The 22,078-nt window shown below is 41.1% G+C and overlaps 1 protein-coding gene across 2 annotated transcripts in view; it reads left to right on the forward strand.

The window, feature by feature from the left end:
• Nucleotides 1-22,078, forward strand: part of MYH15 (myosin heavy chain 15) — a 92,742-nt gene that overhangs the window by 34,254 nt on the left and 36,410 nt on the right. For both annotated transcript variants that reach the window (XM_083735824.1, XM_083735825.1), the window contains exons 16-27: nucleotides 1,883-2,032; nucleotides 3,234-3,404; nucleotides 4,495-4,674; nucleotides 5,703-5,835; nucleotides 9,053-9,126; nucleotides 10,066-10,153; nucleotides 10,300-10,417; nucleotides 11,611-11,734; nucleotides 14,798-14,934; nucleotides 15,412-15,667; nucleotides 20,665-20,907; nucleotides 21,643-21,819. In XM_083735824.1, coding sequence (XP_083591950.1) covers nucleotides 1,883-2,032; nucleotides 3,234-3,404; nucleotides 4,495-4,674; nucleotides 5,703-5,835; nucleotides 9,053-9,126; nucleotides 10,066-10,153; nucleotides 10,300-10,417; nucleotides 11,611-11,734; nucleotides 14,798-14,934; nucleotides 15,412-15,667; nucleotides 20,665-20,907; nucleotides 21,643-21,819 — 1,851 coding nt within the window. The remainder of the gene's footprint in view (nucleotides 1-1,882; nucleotides 2,033-3,233; nucleotides 3,405-4,494; nucleotides 4,675-5,702; nucleotides 5,836-9,052; nucleotides 9,127-10,065; nucleotides 10,154-10,299; nucleotides 10,418-11,610; nucleotides 11,735-14,797; nucleotides 14,935-15,411; nucleotides 15,668-20,664; nucleotides 20,908-21,642; nucleotides 21,820-22,078) is intronic.

Below are 22,078 nucleotides of genomic sequence, written 5' to 3' on the forward strand. Positions count from 1 at the left end.
TCCTCCACTGCCCCCCGCAGTTTGGTCAAACTCATGCTGGTAACCTCAAAAACACTATCCAACCATCTCGTCCTCTGCCGTCCCCTTCTCCTTGTGCCCTCCATCTTTCCCAACATCAGGGTCTTCTCCAGGGAGTCTTCTCTTCTCATGAGGTGGCCAAAGTACTGGAGCCTCAGCTTCACAATCTGTCCTTCCAGTGAGCACTCAGGGTTGATTTCCTTCAGTATGGAGAGGTTTGATCTTCTTGCAGTCCATGGGACTCTCAAGAGTCTCCTCCAGCACCATAATTCAAAAGCATCAATTCTTCGGCGATCAGCCTTCTTTATGGTCCAGCTCTCACTTCCATACATCACTACTGGGAAAACCATAGCTTTAACTATACGAACCTTTGTTGGCAAGGTGATGTCTCTACTTCTCAAGATGCTGTCTAGGCCTGTCATTGCCCTTCTCCCAAGAAGTAGGCGTCTTTTAATTTCGTGGCTGCTGTCACCATCTGCAGTGATCATTGAGCCCAAGAAAGTAAAATCTCTCACTACCTCCATTTCTTCCCCTTCTATTTGCCAGGAGGTGATGGGACCGGTGGCCATAATCTTCGTTTTTTTGATGTTGAGCTTCAGACCATATTTTGCGCTCTCCTCTTTCACCCTCATTAAAAGGTTATTTAATTCCTCCTCACTTTCTGCCATCAAGGTTGTGTCATCTGCATATCTGAGGTTGTTGATATTTCTTCCGGCAATCTTAATTCCGGCTAGGGATTCATCCAGCCCAGCCTTTCGCATGATGAATTCTGCATATAAGTTAAATAAGCAGGGAGACAAAATACAGCCTTGATACCAAACCAGCATGATACCAAACCCATATGCTGGGATGGAGAACCATCATTCTTTTGAGGGCTGCAGTTTCCTTGGGAGCAATCTGTCTGGGACTGCATGCTACTGGGGGTGCTGAAGCCAGCAGTGGAGCTAAAAGTGGGTGGGGGACTCTTTTGAGATTCAATTTATTATTTGTCTGACCCTTTCCAACAAATACATTGAGCTCAGATTGGCTCACAATAATAACAAAGTGTTAAAAATTAGCAAACAACATTTCCAGCATATGAAAAAAACAATACAGCATATAAGTGAAGCAAAAACAAACAAACAAACAAACTCAAAAAAACAATTAATGCAAGAGCTATTTGGATACAAGCCATTGTCTTTCTTCAGTACACATTTCCTTACCTCAGAAATAAGTGCTACTGATTTTGATATGGGTTAGTTGGGCTTAATGTAGAAAATTTTAAAACCTCCCACGACATGAAACAGGAAAGTACGTAGCTGAATTTTCATAAAACAAAACTGTAAATCCAACTTCAAAGATTCCAAAGCTATATTGAAATCCATCTTGCATGCAGCTGTGTGAGCATGTTTATGCTGAGTTGAAACTGCAAAACCTATGGCTTTGGGCAATTATTAAAGCACACATTACCACACTGAAGTCCTTGCCATTGGACAAAGCAGTAAACTATGCAAGTGCAAAAGGAACTAGATAAATTGCCGTTGAGCCAATAAATATGTTGCTTGGTGATGAAAAAATATAATTCCCCCTGCAGATTTCATATGTAGCTATATTTGTTCCTGTTTTATAAGTCTGGGACTAAGGGTGAGAAATGATTTGCTTTATCAAGGTTGCATAGTTGGATCAAGTATCCCAGGTCCAACACCCTCTATACTGAGCTACACTGATCTATGTTTTAGGTCAATAATTGTATGCTAGGTTTAAACCCAGAATGTCAATAGATCTGAACCTGGCATGTAGGATGCTCAAAGGGAGTACCTTCTGCAGACTTTTGATCACAAGGATTATTATGGTATTGTGTGATTGTTATACCTCTCTTCTACAGGTTTCCTATTCTGTTGGGGCCTTATCCAAAGCAGTGTATGATAGGATGTTCAAGTGGCTCGTTACTCGCATCAATAGGACCTTGGACACCAAGTTGCCAAGACAGTTCTTCATCGGGGTGTTGGACATTGCTGGCTTTGAAATCTTTGATGTGAGTAATTGCCTCCCAAATTGATTTAAAGTAATTATGTTTAGGGAAGCTTTTAATGTTTGATGGATTACTGTATTTTAATATTTTGTTGGAAGCCACCCAGAGTGGCTGGGGAAGCCCAGCCAGATGGGCGGGGTATAAATAATAAATTATTATTATGTCTCTTAGCTAGAAGATAATGTTTGTTGAAAGAATCAGTTATCAATGTTGTATTAGCAGGAATGTCACCTCAGATGTTGCTTGACTCCCATCATTCCTGACCACTGGCCATGTTGGGTGGGGCTGATGGGGGTTAGAGTCCAACATCTGGAGGGCCACAGATTACACATCTGTGTTGTACAGCTTGCTGAATTTATCAGGAGCAATGAGAACTAGTCAATAATGTATAGGTGTAGTTTATTTATCATTGATAAGAGCATGAGGAACGTACTCCCAAACCCATCTTGGAAAGCAAGGAACTGTAACTAGTATTATGATATTGATCTTTTGGTGATGGTAAGAAATAAGCAGTAGTCAAGTTCTCATACGAAAGTTGCAAACTTATACTTGCAACAGGCTTACCAGTGTTCAGCTGACCTAATTTATTTGATCCACCCAAGGGCAGTAGGAATGCACATATAAATGCACACACAAAGGCAGAGAAGATGCACATAAATGTTTAACCATAAAAATTAGAAGGGTCAATGAACTGTGGATAGTATTTATATAACTTAGCACCATCCACTCCAAGGAAAATGCCATAGTTTGCACAAATTTACTTCTCATGTTCTTAGCAAACAGCCCCAACATTTGCAGGACTTCAATTCTTCTGTTGCTGGAAAGTGGAAAATATTTGCCTTTTGACAGATACCTTTCATAATGAGTCTACTTCAGCCTCAATCCAGGAAATGTTGGTTAGGCTTTGACTTCAGTTCTGCTCAAAGTTTCATCTAACAGCAGTTCCAATGGGACTTAGGCACAAGGGGAACTACTCTGAATCAGGGCTTCAAAAAAAATGCCTGGCATATTATGCCTGGCATACTTTGGGAATTCAGTGGCACTCTTCTGTCCATATGTGAAAATTAAGCAGTTGTGTTCTGCACATTAGCACTGAAGTTAGTCTTAAAGGAATTCAGATCATATACTAACAGACTTTACATATATTTGCCTTCGTTCTTGTTCCTCGGTAAATTTAATTTTATGTCTTTCCTCCCCCTCATAGTTTAACAGCTTTGAGCAGCTTTGCATCAATTATACAAATGAAAAACTGCAACAGTTTTTCAATCACCACATGTTTGTCTTGGAGCAAGAAGAGTACAAAAAGGAAGGCATCGATTGGGTGTTCATTGACTTTGGATTGGATTTGCAAGCCTGCATTGATCTCATTGAAAAGGTATGGAAAACATCATTGGGATTTCTGTTTGATAGCAGGAAAGGCTTACCATAAAGACAATGAGATTGGGGAGAATTTAGGGGAGCGCGACTGGTTTGGTCACACTGGGAGTGGAAACTTGGGGATGCCATAGGCGGCGCCACAACAATGATGTAGAACAGAAGGCAAGATGTGAGGGGGGCAAATTTTGGCATTGCACAGGGCACCGCTGAAATTTGAGACCCCAAGGTCTATCAGTAATGCGATGTAGTGATTAGCATGTCTGACAAGGCCCTGAACTAGGTTATGTCTTTGTGCAGCTGTAAAATTTACTGCTTGACCCATGGGCCAGTCATTGCCTCTGAGCATAACCTACCTGACAAGCTAGTTTTGACCATAAAATTGAGGAAGATAGCAATGTATGCCAGCTTGAGTTCTCTGAAGGAAAGAAGGAATGCAAACATACTTTTGAAGATTGATTTCTTCTACTAGCACCATGACAAGCCTAAACAACAGCAATATACCTGGTACCTTCTGATTTTTGATGTTTCCGCTGGAGATACAGATATATCTATATTTATTCATTTTTCCATAGTTGCCCATGCTCAGAGATGTAGCAGTCACATTCAAAACAAATAAATCTTCTTGACCAGTTTTTTCCATTAGTTAGGAGAGACCATTAAACAACTTTTGCCCCACCAAGGCAAATGTTGCCTAATAATGCAAGAACTGCAGAAAAAGACTGGGATGGGTGTCAGTAACTTGGCAAGCCACGAGACACAGCTGGTGGTATGTGTTCATTATGCTGTATGGTAAGTTATATAGACCTCAGCTATTATAACGCTGGGTTGTTTTCTGACTGATTTATTGAGAAAAGTAAGTCAATCCAAGCCTTTTTGAAAACCAAAGCATCAATATTGTGTCAGCAATCTGTATAAAATATAATATTTTCACACTGTGTCGTCAAGTCTGATAGCAGTTTGAAAGAGTAATATGTTAACAGCTATTGGGAGCGGGGAGATTCTGCAGATGCAGTATTCATTCATGCTAACCTAAATGACATCCTTGGAAAACAAAACCCTAACATTTATCTCCCTATTGCCGTGCATAGCCCTTGGGGATCTTGTCTATCCTAGAAGAAGAATGCATGTTCCCGAAGGCTACAGATATGACCTTCAAAGCCAAGCTGTACGACAATCATTTGGGCAAGTCACCCAATCTGCAGAAACCCAGGCCTGACAAAAAACGGAAATATGAAGCTCATTTTGAACTCCTGCACTATGCTGGAGCGGTAAGTTTCTGGCATTTGCAAATGGGGACAATGGCATTAACCTCAAAGCATGAAGCCCTGTTGGGATGAATGGAGCCATGGGCCAAAGTGGTTGCAATGGCACGAGAGGAATGCCACGCTTTGAGTTTTGAAAAGTTAACTTGAGGGTGAAGTCAGTTGAGCTTCTGAGTGTGCTGGAAGCAGTTTGAAATTTTCTGCTCTTGAAACATATGCCTTAGAATTCAACCACAGAGTCCCGGTCTTCATCTCTAGGCATCATCATTATTATTATTGTCTGTACAAAGAAGGACTGAAACTCAGTGGTAGAGCACATGCTCTGTATGCAAAAGGTTTAATTCATGTCATCCCCAGGTGGGGCTAGGAAAGACCCCAATCTGCAACCCTAGAATCAGGAGTGATGGGAGTTGCAATCCAAGAACATCTGTCACCATGTTAGCTAGCTGTGGTGTGGACAAATGGATTAGTAGTCTGACTCAGTAGAAGGCAGTTTCCCATGTTCCTAAGAGATAGGAGGAACTGAAAGACTGGGGGGATGCATGGAAGAAAGATGTGGTGATTATTTAGGAAAATGGAGATCTGATATTAAGATGAATATATTACTGGGAAGACTCCTGAAGTGACCCATAAAATCCCCCTTAATTACCGGTACCTCCCTTCTTTCAGATGTCATTTGGAAACTATATTGTGCAGACGGACCTTTGCAATATGAATGTTCTTTTTTCAAACCAACCAGTATTTACTGGTTTTTTTAAATTATGTTTTTATGTATGCTTTTTGTTGATTTTATTCTCAGATGTTGCATTTCTCTTCCATTTTTTTAATGAAATTGCAGTTTATAAATACATAGATAGATAAACCAGAATTATAATGGTTGTGAGGTAAAAGCAAAAGGCATTAGACTTGATTATTTAATCTGTTTTATTGTTTTGCTTCCCTTTTGTCTGTCTGTCTATCATCTCTCTCTCTCTCTCTCTCTCTCTCTCTCTCTCTCTCTCACACACACACACACACACACACACACACACTAGGTGCCCTATAACATTATGGGTTGGCTTGAGAAAAACAAAGACCCACTCAATGAAACTGTAGTGAGCACTTTTCAAAAATCTTCCAACAAACTTCTGGCAAGCCTATTTGAAAATTATGTCAGTGCTGACAGCGGTAAGTCGAATGACCATTTCCCTTTAATTCCTAGATCAAAGCTTAGCAGAAATGTTGAGTAAATATACCATCTCATGAGATCTGAAGGTCTTGCTGCCTTAAATGTACTTTTTTCCATAACATCTCTGTGGGATGACTATTTCTACTGATTCAAACAGTTGGTGCATCACTCAGCTTTCTTTCTGGCTCAGATGTTGGTACATCACTCAGCTGCAGCCATAGGCACTATGAGTTACATTTTGAAGGTGCACCCATAAAATGCTTTATAGGTACATCTTTAAATGCTAGACAGTTAGGAATGTCTTTAACACTCCTGATGAATACACCGTTGGTGGGAATGATACTGTGTAATGAGTGAAATAACCTCTAGAAAGAACAGATTGGAGTACTGTGGGAGGTCAGAACCATGAATCATGAAAATACTGGAAGTAGCAAATGTATATTACAGACATGCCCCCACTTATGTGAGATTGACACACGTGTGACCGCATATATGCATGGCGCTGGGAAATAAATAAATAGATATATTCCATCCAGGAAGTGGCGGGAGAGTTGGAGAGTCCTTGTGGCTCATGAGGACACCCTCCCCAGAGCCCAAAGAGGTCTTCAGAGAGGGTGGAGGAAGCCCCAAAGAGACTGTGGGCACAGTGGGGCTTTGTTTAGGCTGCTGAATCTCCCCTCCTAGCAGATGATGCGTGCAGTAGCCACCGCTTTTTCGCATCCTCCAGCCTCTAGCCATCCCCAGAGCTTCAACTCTAGTTGAAGAGAGTTGTGCTGAGAGGCAGAGAGAGCTGGAGGGCAGGAAAAAAAATGGGCTTTTTTGAGAGTGCTCCCTACTTACATGATTTTCACTTATGCGTGCGGGCCCTGGAACGTAACATACCGGTAAATGGGAAGACACCTGTACTACACACAAATAGTATGCATTTTCCAACACACTGGAATTATATATCCTAGTTGGGGCCTTGTCATTTTTCAGTCACGGCCTACTTGGGCATGAATGCTCCTGTGCTCATCAACATGGAGGCAAGGAACCACCAATTAACCTCTTCCGCTAGTCCTGAAATGTGAAAAGCATGACCATTTGTAACAACAGACTCTTTCTGCCCACAGCTGTGCACATGAAGGTTCTAGGCTTCTGCACCATTGGGAGTCCATGTTTCGAGGAAACCTTCATACGTAGTGCTGTACGTGTGAAGGCTCCACTGCCACAGGTGGTTGTGCTCTTTGCGCAAAGGCTAGAGGATGAGGCTGCTTGAAATGTCACCATTCCCACAAAGATGAACATAAGAGCCTGAATGCCTGCACACGGCTTCTGTTGGGGTTTGAGTGGGCACATAGTGAACTGGTTGTGTGAATCAGCAACCATGAGCGCAAGTTACTGCCTTGAGCACAAGTAATGTGTGAGCTCATTGCACCTGAGCCCAGCAGTTGATGCTTATAATAGATGCTATGGAAGAATGGTTATATGGATTGGAAAGAAGGGGCAGCATCTAGCTAAACCCTCCAGAACATCTTTAGGGGGCACATGGGCAGAAGAGAGGGAGAGGAAGCTCTGTTGTGTAGCAAAGGTGGTTGCACTAGGGGAATTGCTTACTTGGCTGTCACCCAAAGTTTAAAAAGGAATAGTATGAATTATTTCTTTGTGTATATAGGCTATGTTGTGTCACTTATTTGAATATAAAGCGTTTTTAAAAATTGCGACACCCCGCCTATCTTTTAGTATAAAGTAAGGTAAATGCAGCTTCAGGAAATAAAAAAATATTGTGCACCTGATAATTAAAAGAAAATGGTCGTTCTCAATATCAAATCTCTTAGTTTTGAAGGTTCTGCTCCACTGAGCAGAAATAATTCTTAAATAACCGCATTTGCAACTGTCCTCTTTGGGCACCGCAGCAATTTGCAGGTTTCCATAAAATGATGTTAAATAAGTAGGAGTGTGACTCATTACAGAGATTTAGCTGTTATATCCTACAGCCACAATCAATTTACAGAATATTTATTAAGAACCTCATATGAGTAGATGTAGTTGTCATGAATCATAAGAGGGTGTCTAGAAAACGCAGCCAGAATGCAGGCTCCATAACGCAAATTGGAGAAGGAGCTGAGCCAAAATAACACAACCTGCCACTCGCACTTCATTGCAGGTAACTAGGAATCATCATCTTGCCTGTGGGGATTTTTTGTTTTTTTAATCTGCCACGAAATGTTATTCCTGGGACTTGTTATGTGGTTTTCACACTATGTCTGCCAAAGGGCATGGCCGTCTTAGTATCAACATGAAACACATGGCACAACTCAGGTCTTTTTTACACGGACGCTTACTATCAGGAGAAGCTTCCTAATGCCGAGAGCCGTTCTGTATCAGAACCAACACATCTGGAGCTGGTGAGGTCTCCTTCCCTGGTGGCTGGATGGCCATCTGCCAGGGATTCTCTAGTCACATCCTGCATTGTTGGCCCTACATGGATCAGGGGACTGGACTAAATGACCCTCAAGATCTCACCCAGTTCTGAAATTTTATGCTGTAGAAAATAGCAGGTGTCCTCTCAGATTCTTTGCAGGTCTTCAGAACTGACTCCAGTTAGCCGCATGTGCGGTATACCTTCAAAGCAGTGTCATACCACTTTAAACAGTCATGGTTTTTCCCCAAAGACTCCTGGGAACTGTAGTTTGTTAAGGGTGCTAAGAGTTGTTAGGAGACCCTTATTCCCTCACACTGGAGCTGCAGTTTCCCAAGTGGTGTGACTGTCATTCTCTCTTCCTCTGGAACTCAGGGAACTCTAGGAATTGTAGCTCCGTGAGGGTGCATATGAGGCAACATCACACTAACCCGACAAGAGTGTTTGGAGTATGATCAGGGTATGCTTAGAGGATACTTTACACCACAACAACATTATGTTCTTGATGTTATCTGTAACCCACACATGGTGTTAAGCACCAGGATATATGGCTGACCTATTAAAACTGCCTTTCCTTTCTAAAATGTTCCTTTGGACACTTTTCCTATGATGTAATATTTAACTTAAAACCGAAGCAAATGCCTCATGGAAAGTCCCCTCCATGAAGTTCCCCTTATTAATCAGTTTAGATGCCTATGTTGTCCCTGGCCTACTAAGCCATTGATAAACATGCAAACTGTATTAAACATTTCTACTTCATGTCAGTGCTGTAATCAGTATTTAACTTAGTTGCTCTGTCTTTTTTTTTTTTTAAGCACAAGCTGATAAAGGTGGAGAGAAGAAACGCAAGAAAGGTGCTTCCTTCCAAACTGTGTCATCCATGCATAAAGTAATTTTTCATTTCTTTTTTAAATGTAACTTGTCTGTTGTCTTTGTCATTTTACACCAACGAGCTGGAATATTCCTAACAGAGAACCTAAAATAGTAGAAACAGGCCTCCTTACAAGACCTGATTGTCTAGCTTCCTTAAGTCATTAGCTGTACATTTTATTGATTTCCTCTTCGGATTCAGCACTTGAAACCAGATGGGTAAACTATACTCAGCTGTCATAGCTCATCAAGGATGGGGTTCAATACAACCACCAACGCATCCAGGAGGACTTCAAAAAAATACAGGGTTTTATTCCATAAACTTTAAGGGAATAGAGTATACTTTAGCTTATGTCACAATGAACTTGTTAACCTTTAAGGGACCATAACAGACAAACAGTGTCAACTCTTGCATTTGCAACAACGGTCAAATATGGCTAGCCCTCTAGAAGTTGTATCCAAAACTTAGCAGGTAGTTGGCATGGTTGGATTTGACAACATCAATTGCTTATTTTGGGATCGGGATCAGAAGCTACAGTTTGATACTGGCACAGTTTAATAAACCATAGTTTAAACTCACCACAATTTGGTCCTCTTGCAATGTAACTGCGAACTGTGCTTCATTTAAACCAAGACCTGGGTGCTTCCAGCCTCCTTCTCATGACTACATCAGATGGGAGGTGAGGAGAAGCAAGTGCTTGAGCAAGTTCATTGACGTAGCTTAAACTATGGTTTAGTGTTACATCCAAACCAGAGCAGTGATTGTGAAGCAAGTGTACTAAGAAGTAACCAGGCGGAAGTTGTGGGCAACAAAGGAGCTACAGTAGTCCCAGTGTGTGTACCTGCCTACTGAATCACTTCTTTATCCCATGGAGATGGGTGACTTGCTCATCAGATGCTTGTTGTTCTGGAATGTTCCATGATTTTGCTTGTTTTAATCTCCCTTTCCTCTCCAAAGGAAAATTTAAACAAACTGATGACTAATCTGAAGTCCACATCTCCCCATTTTGTGCGCTGCATTATTCCCAATGAAACAAAAACTCCAGGTAAAGCAAATCCAGCATCATTTTATTGGCTTTATTACATTTCAACGATGCACTTTTCTTAGGTCTCACAATACAAATCATTATCTCCGGTGACATGTGATAAAGCCACTCTAAAATAAAATCCTCACGTTGGGTTTTCTTTCCAGGTGCTATGGACCCTTTCCTTGTCCTTCACCAGCTTCGTTGTAATGGTGTCTTAGAAGGAATTCGTATTTGCCGCAAGGGATTTCCAAACAGGGTTATCTATGCCGACTTTAAACAAAGGTATCGTGAAGATCAGTGGCCTAGCCAAGTTCTTACTTCTTTTGATCCCCCAAACCCAATAAGCAACCTTCCTTTTTAATCCTCTTAATTCACTTTTGGATGGCTTTTTTTGTTTACTTGATTGTTCTTTCCGCAGCTGAGCTGAATCAAAAATTTTGCACATGCTGGAAATTTGGCAGATGTGTGGATTTTGGCCCAGAATTTTATTTATTCATAAAAGTATTTCTAGACCACCAGTTCATACTGGGTGTTATGGAAGTTCAGCTACCTACCTACTTCATTTTGGCCAGGGCTCTCTTTTGGCCCAGCGTCTGTTAGCATGCCTGCCTTAACCCTGTAGCTTGTGAAATGCATGTTTTTGAACATTTACTTAGCATATGTCTCTTTGCCTCCAGCCACTGCGCACCTGGGAGTTGGGCAGGAGGGTAAGAATCTAGACAGGATTGCACCCAGTTGCCTCTATGTTGTCGTTTTTTTATTTTAAAAAATCAGTGTTATCTACCCTAGTTTTGAGGAAACAATTAAACGTCTGTGCCATTCCTTTTGGAAAAAGGAAGTTGTCAGTGTTTACTGCTGCTGCTGCTACAGCTATATAAATCTTCATCTGGAGAGAGATAAGCTCATTATGTTTAGATTCCGGAAGCAGAAATGTTTTTAAGTTTGTTTTGTTAATAGCAATGCTATTACAGGGAATATTTATGACCCTTTGCTGCTTTAAATGCTTTCTATAACTTAAAGTTACAGGGCAAAGTTTGCTCAATTGGCTGTTGGGGTGAAGCCTTGGAAGTTCAAAGCTATCTCCTTTCACCCTAATCTTCCTTATTTTACATTATTATCTAGCTAATGTGTTGGGGGCTGGGTTAATGAGGGGAAAAAAACAAATGACTGCTCTGACTTCACTGGTTAATTGGGTGCATTAATTGAGGAAGGGCCATAGATCAGTGGCAGAGCATATATTTTGCATTCAGAAGGTCCCGTGTTCAGTCCTTGGCATCTCCAGTTTAAAGAAGTAGGTAGCAACTGATGAAAATGGCTTCAGCCTGAAACCCAGAGAAACCCCCATATAATGGGTAGAAAGGCAGAGAATCTGGTCTTCTTTCTGACATACCTCCTGTATTCCAGTGTAAAGAGAGGCATAGCAACCTGGTCCAGATTTTCACCTGCGTACACATTTTTTAATCTATTCTTGCCAGGTACCGCATTCTGAATCCTTCTGCAATTCCCGAGGACAAGTTTGTAGACAGCAGGAAAGCTGCTGAAAAATTGCTCGCCTCTTTAGATATTGATCATAACCAGTACAAGTTTGGACACACAAAGGTAAAGCAATGGTTTCAATCTTTCCTTGAGGTCAGTTAATCATCTGAAAGAATCTGATGCTAAAACACTGTTGAAGGCCTGGATGGATGGATGGATGGATGATCACTCGAAGATCAATATACACTATTCTGTCCCATCTATGAAAGAGTGGTGGTTGTGGGGAAGTAGGAAATGACATCTGGTTAAAGAGAGGCTATCATCCTATAGCCACTTACCCAAGGATAAATAAAAAAGCCTCATTGGGGCTTACTTCTGAGTAGCCTTGTATAGAATTGTGCATTGATTAATCACAAGTGTTAATCAATCCCATACACATTACATCAGTTAAAATAACAACATGACAATCGTAGAAATCAAGAAGGTAGCTCCCCACAGATGATGTGTGGCACCTAACACATTACACCAAATTGAGGCTCCTTGTGTGTCATTATTCATCTTTAAGCACCCAGGCCAAGGGGCAAGCCAAACAAATATTCAATAAGAACAAAGGTTAATGCAGGTAGAAGGCTAAATACAGAGACCCCCATGGTAATAACTAGGCAGGGTGGATCCACCCATTAAAACAACTAGATAGGTTGGGCCTTCCTAGTCCCCCTGAATTCAACCCCTGAACAATAAAATTGCAGCACGACTAACAGTCAGCACAGCCAGGCATGGCATATAAAAACAACCTTAAAAGCAAAAAAATTACCTGGCAAATGGCCCCTGGAGTAAAACAGTCTTCACTAAGTGACAGAAAACAGCAAGAGAATGGCACCACTGCCATTTTCTCGCTTCCGTTCTGTGTTGTATTTATGTAAACCACTTAAAATTTCTACTGAAATATAGAACAGTATACAAGTTAGTTAAGGAAATGAAAGAGAGGGGCAAATGGTATCTCATGTGACAAGTGTTCCAAAGCACACAAAGAAGGCTATCTAGTCCATGGGTAGGCAAACTAAGGCCTGGGGGCCGGATCCAGCACCCTTCTAAATCCGGCCGATGGACGGTCCGGTTATCAGCGTGTTTTTATATGAGTAGAATGTGTCCTTTTATTTTAAATGCATCTCTGGGTTATTTGTGGGGCATAGGAATTCGTTCTTTTTTCTTCTTCTTCAAAATATAGTCTGGCCCCCCTCAAGGTCTGAGGGACAGTGGACCGGCCCCCCTGCTGAAAAAGTTTGCTGACCCCTGATCTAATCACCATTGCTGCCTTCACAGGCAGCTTGCTTGGCTTATTGGAATTAGAGTGCAGAGGACCTGGGCTCATGCAAGGAAGTTGGTTTGCAAAAGGAACCCCATTTCAATAAACCTTAGCCAGAAATGCTGTTGATTTTCGTGGGCGAAGTGTTCTAGTTCTGTGCTAGACACTATACGGTTGGCCGTAGTGAGAAATGGGATGTTGCACCAAGTGGCCTGATCCAGTCAGTGGTGGACTTTGGGCTCTCAAATTTCATCAGTGCCCTGTGCAACACTAAAATTTGGTGCCCCCTGCCTCTCACATTCTGTTCTATGGCAATGTTGTGTGACCCCCTGCAGTCCAACACCGGGGGGCCCCCTGCAGCTCACACCAATTATGCTACCTTAAAACTGCCTCTGGATCCAGCAGGTCTCTTCTCATGCTAAAATCTCTAGCACTGTTCAGAAAACCGATGTGAAGAAGTAAGGGAAACACCTTTTCTAGCACTTCAGATTAAATGGCCAGAATAAATGCACCCCATAATGTTGAATGTCAGATCAAATTATAAAACAGGAAGGAAGTAGATCAGAAATACCACCAATTGTCTACCACCCAAGGATATATAATTCACAGCTCTGATTGTACCTGTAATGCTTCAATTGCCATTCATCATTACTAATAGCTAGATTTTTCAAAGGAATTGATGTAAAAGAATAGAACTAATTGCCACTTTTATGAATAATATTTTTTAAAAACCTTGCCAAGGGTAGAGACATACCCCCTAGCTTTCAAACATCCAGATATGTCTTTATTCTTTTTCTTTGACTTTTTAAAAATATGGCATGCTTTTTGCAAGCTGGAGTATTGTAATATAGGGTAGATATAGGATAGTCTGTCGCTATTTTCAATTGCATACTGGTAAGTTCAGGATGCACAATTATAGTTGATTGGGAAGCCTTGTGCAACAAATCTCCCCCCCCCCCCCAACCAACCCCAGACTTTTTGCAATAAGGAAAAGGGTGGTATAATTCACTGGAAAAAGTGGGGAAACAGTTTGATGCAACATCATCTGATCTCCTGGTAAACTAAACAGAATGGATGCTCATTAAATAGCCAGTGCTGTCCAATCTCTCTGCAAACACATCAGGATGAGAGTTCAGTAAACAGGTCATCTGGAAGCATTTACAAAATAACATGCATAGAGCTGTAGAAATTTATGATGCAATCTTATATATATATAAAAAATTTATTAGTTTTTTTAACATATCATTTTCAACAGTAATTAAACATACTTTTACATCTTATTCAAATTTTTGACTTCCATCAATCCTGTCTGAAAATTTTCCAATCTAATCTCTCAGTATGCATTTCTTATCTTCCCTATTACATTTCAAACTCATAACCAATATCTCTATCTTTTTCTACTTTGTAACACTTTGTATATTTCTCCTTACAAAACTTCTTGTAGTCCTACTAGCGTAATTTGTTGATTACAGTTGCTCTTCAAATAATTCATATACTTCTTCCAATCTTCTGTAAATCTCTGGTACCACAGGTTTTGAATCCTGCCTGTTATTTTGTCCAATTCTGCAGAAATTTATGATGCAATCCTAGCCATGTCTGCACAGAACTAAGTGCTACATATTACCAGGAAAGGGGTCAGTGGGTAGGATTGGAGCTTTGAGCTGTTTTGAGGAGCAACAGAGCACACAGGACACTACAATGTCACTTCACCTTCCCTTGGTACAAGATTTTACACTATTCAAAACCAGCCAGTATAAGTTGTGTCATTAGTAATCTGACCCAGTTAGCACTGTTGTTTTGGAAATCTAAGATTGAATTGGACCATATTACATGTCAAGGGTTTGTTGAATTTGTAAGTCTTAGGTTCATGTACATTTCAGGTCTTCTTTAAGGCTGGTCTTCTGGGACATTTGGAAGAAATGAGGGATGAGAGATTAGCCAAGATTTTAACACTAATTCAAGCAAGAGCCCGAGGCAGATTGATGCGCATTGAGTTCCAGAAGATCGTAGAGCGAAGGTATTTATGTATGGACTGCTTATGTCATAGTAAAGGTAAAGGACCCCTGAAAGTTAAGTCCAGTCGCAAACAACTCTGGGGTTGCTGCGCTCATCTCGCTTTACTGGCCAAGGGAGCCAGCGTTTGTCTGCAGACAGTTTTTCCAGGTCATGTGCCCAGCATGAGCAGTGCATGGAAATGCCATTTGCCTTCCCACCTATTTATCTATTTACACTTTGACATGCTTTCAAACTGCTAGGGAGCTTACCCTGTCTTTAAAAATTTGGACTGGACAGTTTTCAAGAATGCTACAACGATTACCCGTCCAAATTTGGGCCCCGTAAAGTATCTGCGTCAAAGATTTGGCTTGAAAAACTTCTAGAGCTGCTGGGATGTATTTGCTGCCCCGTCATGGGGCTCACCCCATAGATACCTTTGCCCCATTACAGAGATCCTATGAAGCATGCTCAGGGGAGTGTCTTATTCTTCTTAAACCAGGGATGCCCTGCTTGTGATCCAGTGGAATATCCGAGCTTTTATGGTTGTGAAAAACTGGCCTTGGATGAAGCTTTTCTTTAAGATCAAGCCTCTGCTGAAATCTGCAGAAACTGAAAAAGAAATGGCCAATATGAAAGAAGAGTTCCTGAAATTAAAGGAGGCTCTGGAAAAATCTGAAGCCAGGAGGAAGGAGCTTGAAGAAAAGCAAGTATCTCTGGTGCAGGAGAAGAATGACCTGCTTCTTCAGCTGCAGGCAGTAAGTGGACCAAAATGATTTTGTTGTTGGAATATAGACCCATTTGGGGGCAGCAGCATCAGAAGCAAAGTGCGAGCCTCACTTGAAAGCTGGAAAATCACACTTTTTAAAAAAACAACAACAATGTGGTGAATACAATTCATATAACATTTTATTGCATGGCACTTGCTATGAATCATAAAGTGGAATGAATAGTGAAACAGAGCTCTAAAGACGTAGCCCGAGCAATTATTAATATGCTGCTCAGTATCTAGTAAAAATAGAATCTACAGGCACTCGTGTTGTTTACAAGAACTGGCTCTGACTAAGAACAGATTGCCAAACATTTCCGCATTTTTTTTGGGGGGGGGGAGGATGGAACAGAGAAGATAACTCGAACCTTTCCAGATATGCCAAGGGGAAAACAAACACTTTCTGTTTGATTTGACTCGTTTGCTGGTGGCCCGGGGCAGTGGTCCGCATGCTGTAGGTGATGATGGCTCCAGTAGAAATCAAGGGAGGGGTTGCCAACAGGTAAACTCAGACTGAATCTTAAATAGAAATATTACACAGTTTGGGAGGTTAGCTCTGCCCCAGGTTATTACAAATTTATTTGGGACGCCTTGTAGCAAGGAATTCATAGATGAAATGAATAAATAATGGAAGCTTTTTTTAGTTCAAAGGGGCTTGCCTGTTTTCAAGACTGTGGTTCTGCTAGGTCTTCTGGGCTGGAGGCATCAGAGTCATAGGATGACAAAAGGTCCTCTTCAGGCGTTGACAGAATGGACTCCTCATCCGCTGGAACTTCCAGGGCAGTGGGGACTTCCAAGGTTGGCTCAGAGGGCAATTTCCCTCCAATGACCCTTTGTTCCCCGATGAGGTGTCAAATCAGAAGGTTATAACAAGTAGGCAGAATATCACCCCATAATGTTAACAGCAGCAGCACCAGCAGCACCATACTGAATTCACTAGGGATAAATAAAGTGTTGCACGCCTCCCAAATCACCAAGCAATGCAAGATTCCAGGGGTTCTGTGCAGTGAGGGACAGCGGAGACTGTGGTGTTTTTATGATATATGGTTTCTTTACACAGTATTAACTTACAACATCAACACCCCATAGCTTTCCCTCTAGCCACAGCCTTGAATTTAAGCAGATTCCTGCTTGCTTCTAGTCCAGCTCACACACAACTCTGACTCTTGTGCTTCTCACTACCAACCAGGTGAGGGAGGGGCCCCCTCTCATTTGCCCTCTGGCACAAAGCCACTTTCTTATGGTAAAAAAACCCCCATATTTATGGGTCCTTGGCTGCTTCATTCAACAATAGGATCCTCCATTAGCTGTTAATCCTTGCTGGATCCAGGAATAGAATTAAACATTGCTTTTTAAATACCAAGGAATTAATGCAAGATAGCAAAGGAGCCCCAAATGGATAGAATAAACATGCACTAGGCACTTTGAAGAGCTCAGGCCAGCTTCCAGATTAAGGATGGCTCCAGCAACATAATTAGGATTCCCAAATATTAACCTTTAAAAAAAACAGTTTGAGTTCCTTCAGATGAACTCTTTATCAATTTCACTTTTTCTGCCCAAAGTGGAGAAGTAGAATTGACATGGAACACCTTTATCATTCAGCCTGGACACTGAGGTCCAGCTCCGAGGGCCTTCTGGCAGTTCCCTCACTGCAAGGAGTGAAGAGGGCCTTCTTGGTGGTGGTGCCCACCCTGTGGAACGCCCTCCCATCAGTCGTCAAAGAGATAAGCAATTACACAACCTTCCATAGACATCTGAAGGAAGCCCTGTATCAGGAATCTTTCAATGTGTGATGTTCTGTTGTGTTGCATACCTTGTTGGAAGACACCCAGAGTGACTTGGGCAACACAGCTAGATGGGTGGGGTACAAAAAATAAATTATTATTATTGTTAGAGTTGGTTCACACATTCCACCAGGAGGCATCTGTTTAGAGTAATCAAGTGAGGCAAAATCAAGAGAGCACATACATGTGTGAACCAGCCCCAAGTCTAGGTGCAAAGTTAAATTGACCAAGCTTTTTCACAGAACTCCAAATAAAAACCCCCCTAAAACTTAACAAAACGATGGGGCATTGCAGTAGAAGTAGACTTGCTGTAATAAAGACCATAATTTTATTTTATTTTTAAAAAGTTGTTACATATATAATTCCCTAGTGATTTATATTATATTATATTATATTATATTATATTATATTATATTATAATTACACACACACACACACACAATTACACAAATTAACAAAGGGGCACTGTCAATTATGCCACTTCTCATTGGTGGTGTAACAGGGATTGCTCCATAGGTCTTTGTGACAGACAGACAACCATCACATTATGATCTCAATATTTAGGAAAGAATAGCAGTTTTTCTAGTGACTAAATATTGCAATAGGAATGTTGAGAGAATGTGATTTTCTGCAACAGATGTGCTGTCTTGAAACATAAACTCCAATTCTCCTGCAAAGAAACAAGCAATATGTTTGCATTTATTATATTCAGAGCAATCATATTGGAAAGTCTCTTTAAAACTGTGGACATGTGCAATGAGAGATGTACAAACTACCTAGCAAAACCATGATAATATGTAGAAATTAACAAAGGGGCACTGTCAATCTTTTGATCTACAAAATCTGGAAGAAAGAAGTTCTTTTTATATTACAGTATTGAAGTTCATAATTAAATATTCAGAAAGTTTCTTCCTCACAGTAAAAGACAGACATTAGGAACATTCATATTCAGTTGTGAGATGTCAGCCTGTATATTTTGTATTAAATTTAGACTTCTCGGGAATCTTTATCTCTAAATAAGTGCATTAAAAGAAAATAACAATTGCTTTCCATAATTTGTTCAACTAAGGACTGGCGTCTTAGTTTTGCTTTGCATTAGTTTACATTACTTTACATGCAAATAAAAGAACTGCAATACTTAAAAGGCTTGGATATAAATACTAATGTTTTTCATCTATATTCCAATCAGTTGAGTTGGTTACCATGGCAAACCACTGAAGCAAGGAGATGTTAAACTTGGGAGATGTGGCATTTTACATGCAATTTGCAAGCATGCTGTTGAACTAGCAAATAAATTATTTGAAAAGATGACAAAGAATGCAGATTTTAAATTTTTGAGAGCTTACAGCACATTCCAAACTGAGTGACTGTTTATTATTAGTACACAGAATGTTTTTAACACATAAAGTGGTTTGTAATCACTATCATGTTCATCTTCCTAAATCCCTTGTGGGACACTATTATTTTCATTCAAAAGACGAGGAACTGTGGCTGAAACAGTCAACTGAATTGTTTCCAGATGGCAGCTTATTGTGCAATCAGTGTTACTCATGTACACAAGTCTTTTTCAACATCTACATGACAATGTTGTCGTCAGAATGCCAGGCCATACCTTAATAATAATCAGTTTTCCCCCTACCATAAAAAATCCATAAAAATAACCCATTATACTGTATATCTGCAGTCACTACTAGGGTGTAAACTCGGTTGTGTGTTTTTTGTGGTGAGAAGTTTGTCACATAGGTGGTGACATTTCAGTCAGTGGCCTCTAATGCAAACCCCTACTGCCATTTGCTCCTCACCTGTGAACCACCTAGCTATGTTGTTTGCGACAAACCACACAGTCTGAGTGTGCTTATTTCCCCTAATTGCTGCATGCTGAAGGCACTTTCAGATTTCAGCAACCAAGCCAGAAGGAGCTCTTCTCTCAAGATCTCCACACAGAACTTGTGGGATTCTGTCGGAGACTGTAATTGAAATGGTCTTAAAAATATTATTATTTAAATAATGCAGAGGTCTTACATGAGATTATTCTAGTGTCAGTCTTAGCTAAAGACTTAGCTAAAAATAAAATAGCCCTCTAGCACAAAACATCAATATTAACAAAACAAATGGAAATGGGTATTGCCCCTCCACCCAAAGGGCAACTTTCCGTTTTGCCTGTTGTGAAACATGATGACTAAGGCTGATAACATTTGCTCTTGTAGACTTCATTCTTCATGTAGAAATATTTGCATGTGTAGGCAGTACAGAAGGGTGGGGGAAGTAGTGGAGTGCAAGGGAAGAGCAACTGAGGGAAGGGACAGCAAACAAACATCCAGATAACTTCCATCCAGCTCTGCCCACTGGTTTGGATGGCAAGTGGTGAAATAGCAGTGAATAGCTATGACTGAAAAATGAGAATGTGTGGAAGCAGATGCACACAGAGGAAAATTAGATCCAAGGCCCCCATCTGGAAGCATCCCCTATGTCACTAATATATTCATTCATGTCTATGTATACTCAGAGATGCTGTTGTTGTTATTTAAAGCAGGCCTTTTTCACCAGGAGGAACATCTTGCCTCAGAAGGCTTGCTTAGCAATCCTTTGGCTTTTTCAGGGAGTTAGGGAAAACAATTATGTTCAGAAGAACCTTTCTGTCACCTGCAGGGTTGATAGAGGCAGTGATATGGGTCCTCTCTTGGCCCAACACCTCTTATTTTGCTGCATAGCAGAGATGGGGAATCTGTGGCTCTTCACAAGTTATGGGACTGTAGCTCCCATCATTGGCCATGCTGACTGGGTCTGATGCAAACTGTAGCCTAACAACATCTGGATTGCCACAGATGTAATCCCACTGTATAGTCTCTGCTCAGCTGTTACATTATCTTCCAGTGGTGTGTTTCATTGTTAACCTTTACCAAGAGGACTCATAATGGGTACATTTGGTGAGGGGGCAGAAATGAATACCAGTCATTCAGGCCTGTTATCTATCTACAGGGTTATGAAGGCGCCCAGAATTAATGCGCGGAACAATTAATGTCAATTATCTCCCAAGCTGTTCATATCTGATCGTTCGTCTGTGCGTGAGATTGATATATCAATCTCGCAATGTGTGAGAGCACATGCATCCTCAGAAGAGAGAAAATTCGTGGATGAGAAGCCGTTTGCTACATAAGTTTTCTCCCTAGCCACTAACGCAGTCCCTTGCAAATCCTGACAGGAGCAAGACACCCTGGCAGATGCAGAAGAACGATGTGACTTGCTGATTAAATCTAAGATCCAGCTGGAGGCCAAAGTCAAAGAGCTGACTGAGCGGGTGGAAGATGAAGAGGAGATGAACTCTGAGCTGACGTCCAAGAAAAGGAAGCTGGAAGATGAATGCTCTGAGCTGAAGAAGGACATTGATGACCTTGAAATAACACTGGCAAAAGTGGAGAAAGAAAAACATGCCACTGAAAATAAGGTAGCTTTAATACTTGGCCATTAAAAAAAAATCCACCCTCAGAGCAGCTTTATGGCAGTGATCAATATGCAAGTTTATAATTTTCCAAAACTCTTGGCTGGGAAAAGATCTGGCTACATGCTTTGCCCGTACTATGTCAGGTTAATAAGAAGACAGCTATATTTTTGCCCATGGGAACAGTCTAGGGATTCTTTGAAAGACTGATGCAATTTATGAACCAGGAGATCTGTGATCTTGCTATCAGCAGCCTTCTGCCTGGTCTATTTAATATATTTATACTTTGTCTTTCTCTCACAATGGAACTCAAGACAGTGTACATGTGGTTCCCAGGAGATCTCCTTTTAGGTACTGACTAGACCCAGACCTGCTTACCTTTCACAAGGTGGCTACATCATGTCCCTTAGACTAGAAAGTTGTTGTGCAAGTTGTTTCTGGCCCTATATTTGGTACCCGGATTTTCATGTTTTAAGAACTGGGAATTGAACAGTACCACATTAGACACCTGATGTATGCTACTTGCTTTCCTACCTGATATCTGGAATTCAGTTCACATGAGCAGATATCCAAAAAAAGCCAAGCACCACTTGCATGGATGAAAAATTATTTGTAGGAATCAGTCCCACATTCATACATAGCACTCGGTCCACTTCAACCACAGTGCGGGCAGGGAAGAGAAACCTTTGAGCTAAGATTTCTTTGCAAAAACCTCTGGCCTGTGTCTTCCTTCCCCAACAGGTTAAAAATCTGACAGAAGAAATGGCAGCACTTGATGAGACTATCAGCAAGCTGACGAAGGAAAAGAAGTCATTGCAGGAAGCTCACCAGCAGGCCTTGGATGACCTGCAAGCAGAGGAGGACAAAGTCAACACGCTGAGCAAGGCTAAAGTGAAACTGGAGCAGCAAGTTGATGATGTATGTTTGCGCTGCTGTTCGTTCACCTAGGTTGTTTGGGGGTCGGGGTTGGACATTCAAGTGGCTTTGGTTGTCCTGTTATAAATGTTGGACCTATTATTGAAATAGGTGACAATGAAAGTCGATCTGTTGTTCAGTTTCTGAATGGAAGATAAATGCAAGGAATTCATTTGCATTCCAAGTTTCACATAGAGATGCAGTGGTGGGGCCATAGCTCAGTGGTAGAGCACACCAAAGTATAATCCCTGGGTCTCCAGGT

The sequence above is a fragment of the Podarcis gaigeae genome (genome assembly GCF_964106915.1).
Source record: "Podarcis gaigeae genome assembly, chromosome: 4".
In the NCBI taxonomy this organism is placed as follows: Eukaryota; Metazoa; Chordata; class Lepidosauria; order Squamata; family Lacertidae; genus Podarcis; species Podarcis gaigeae.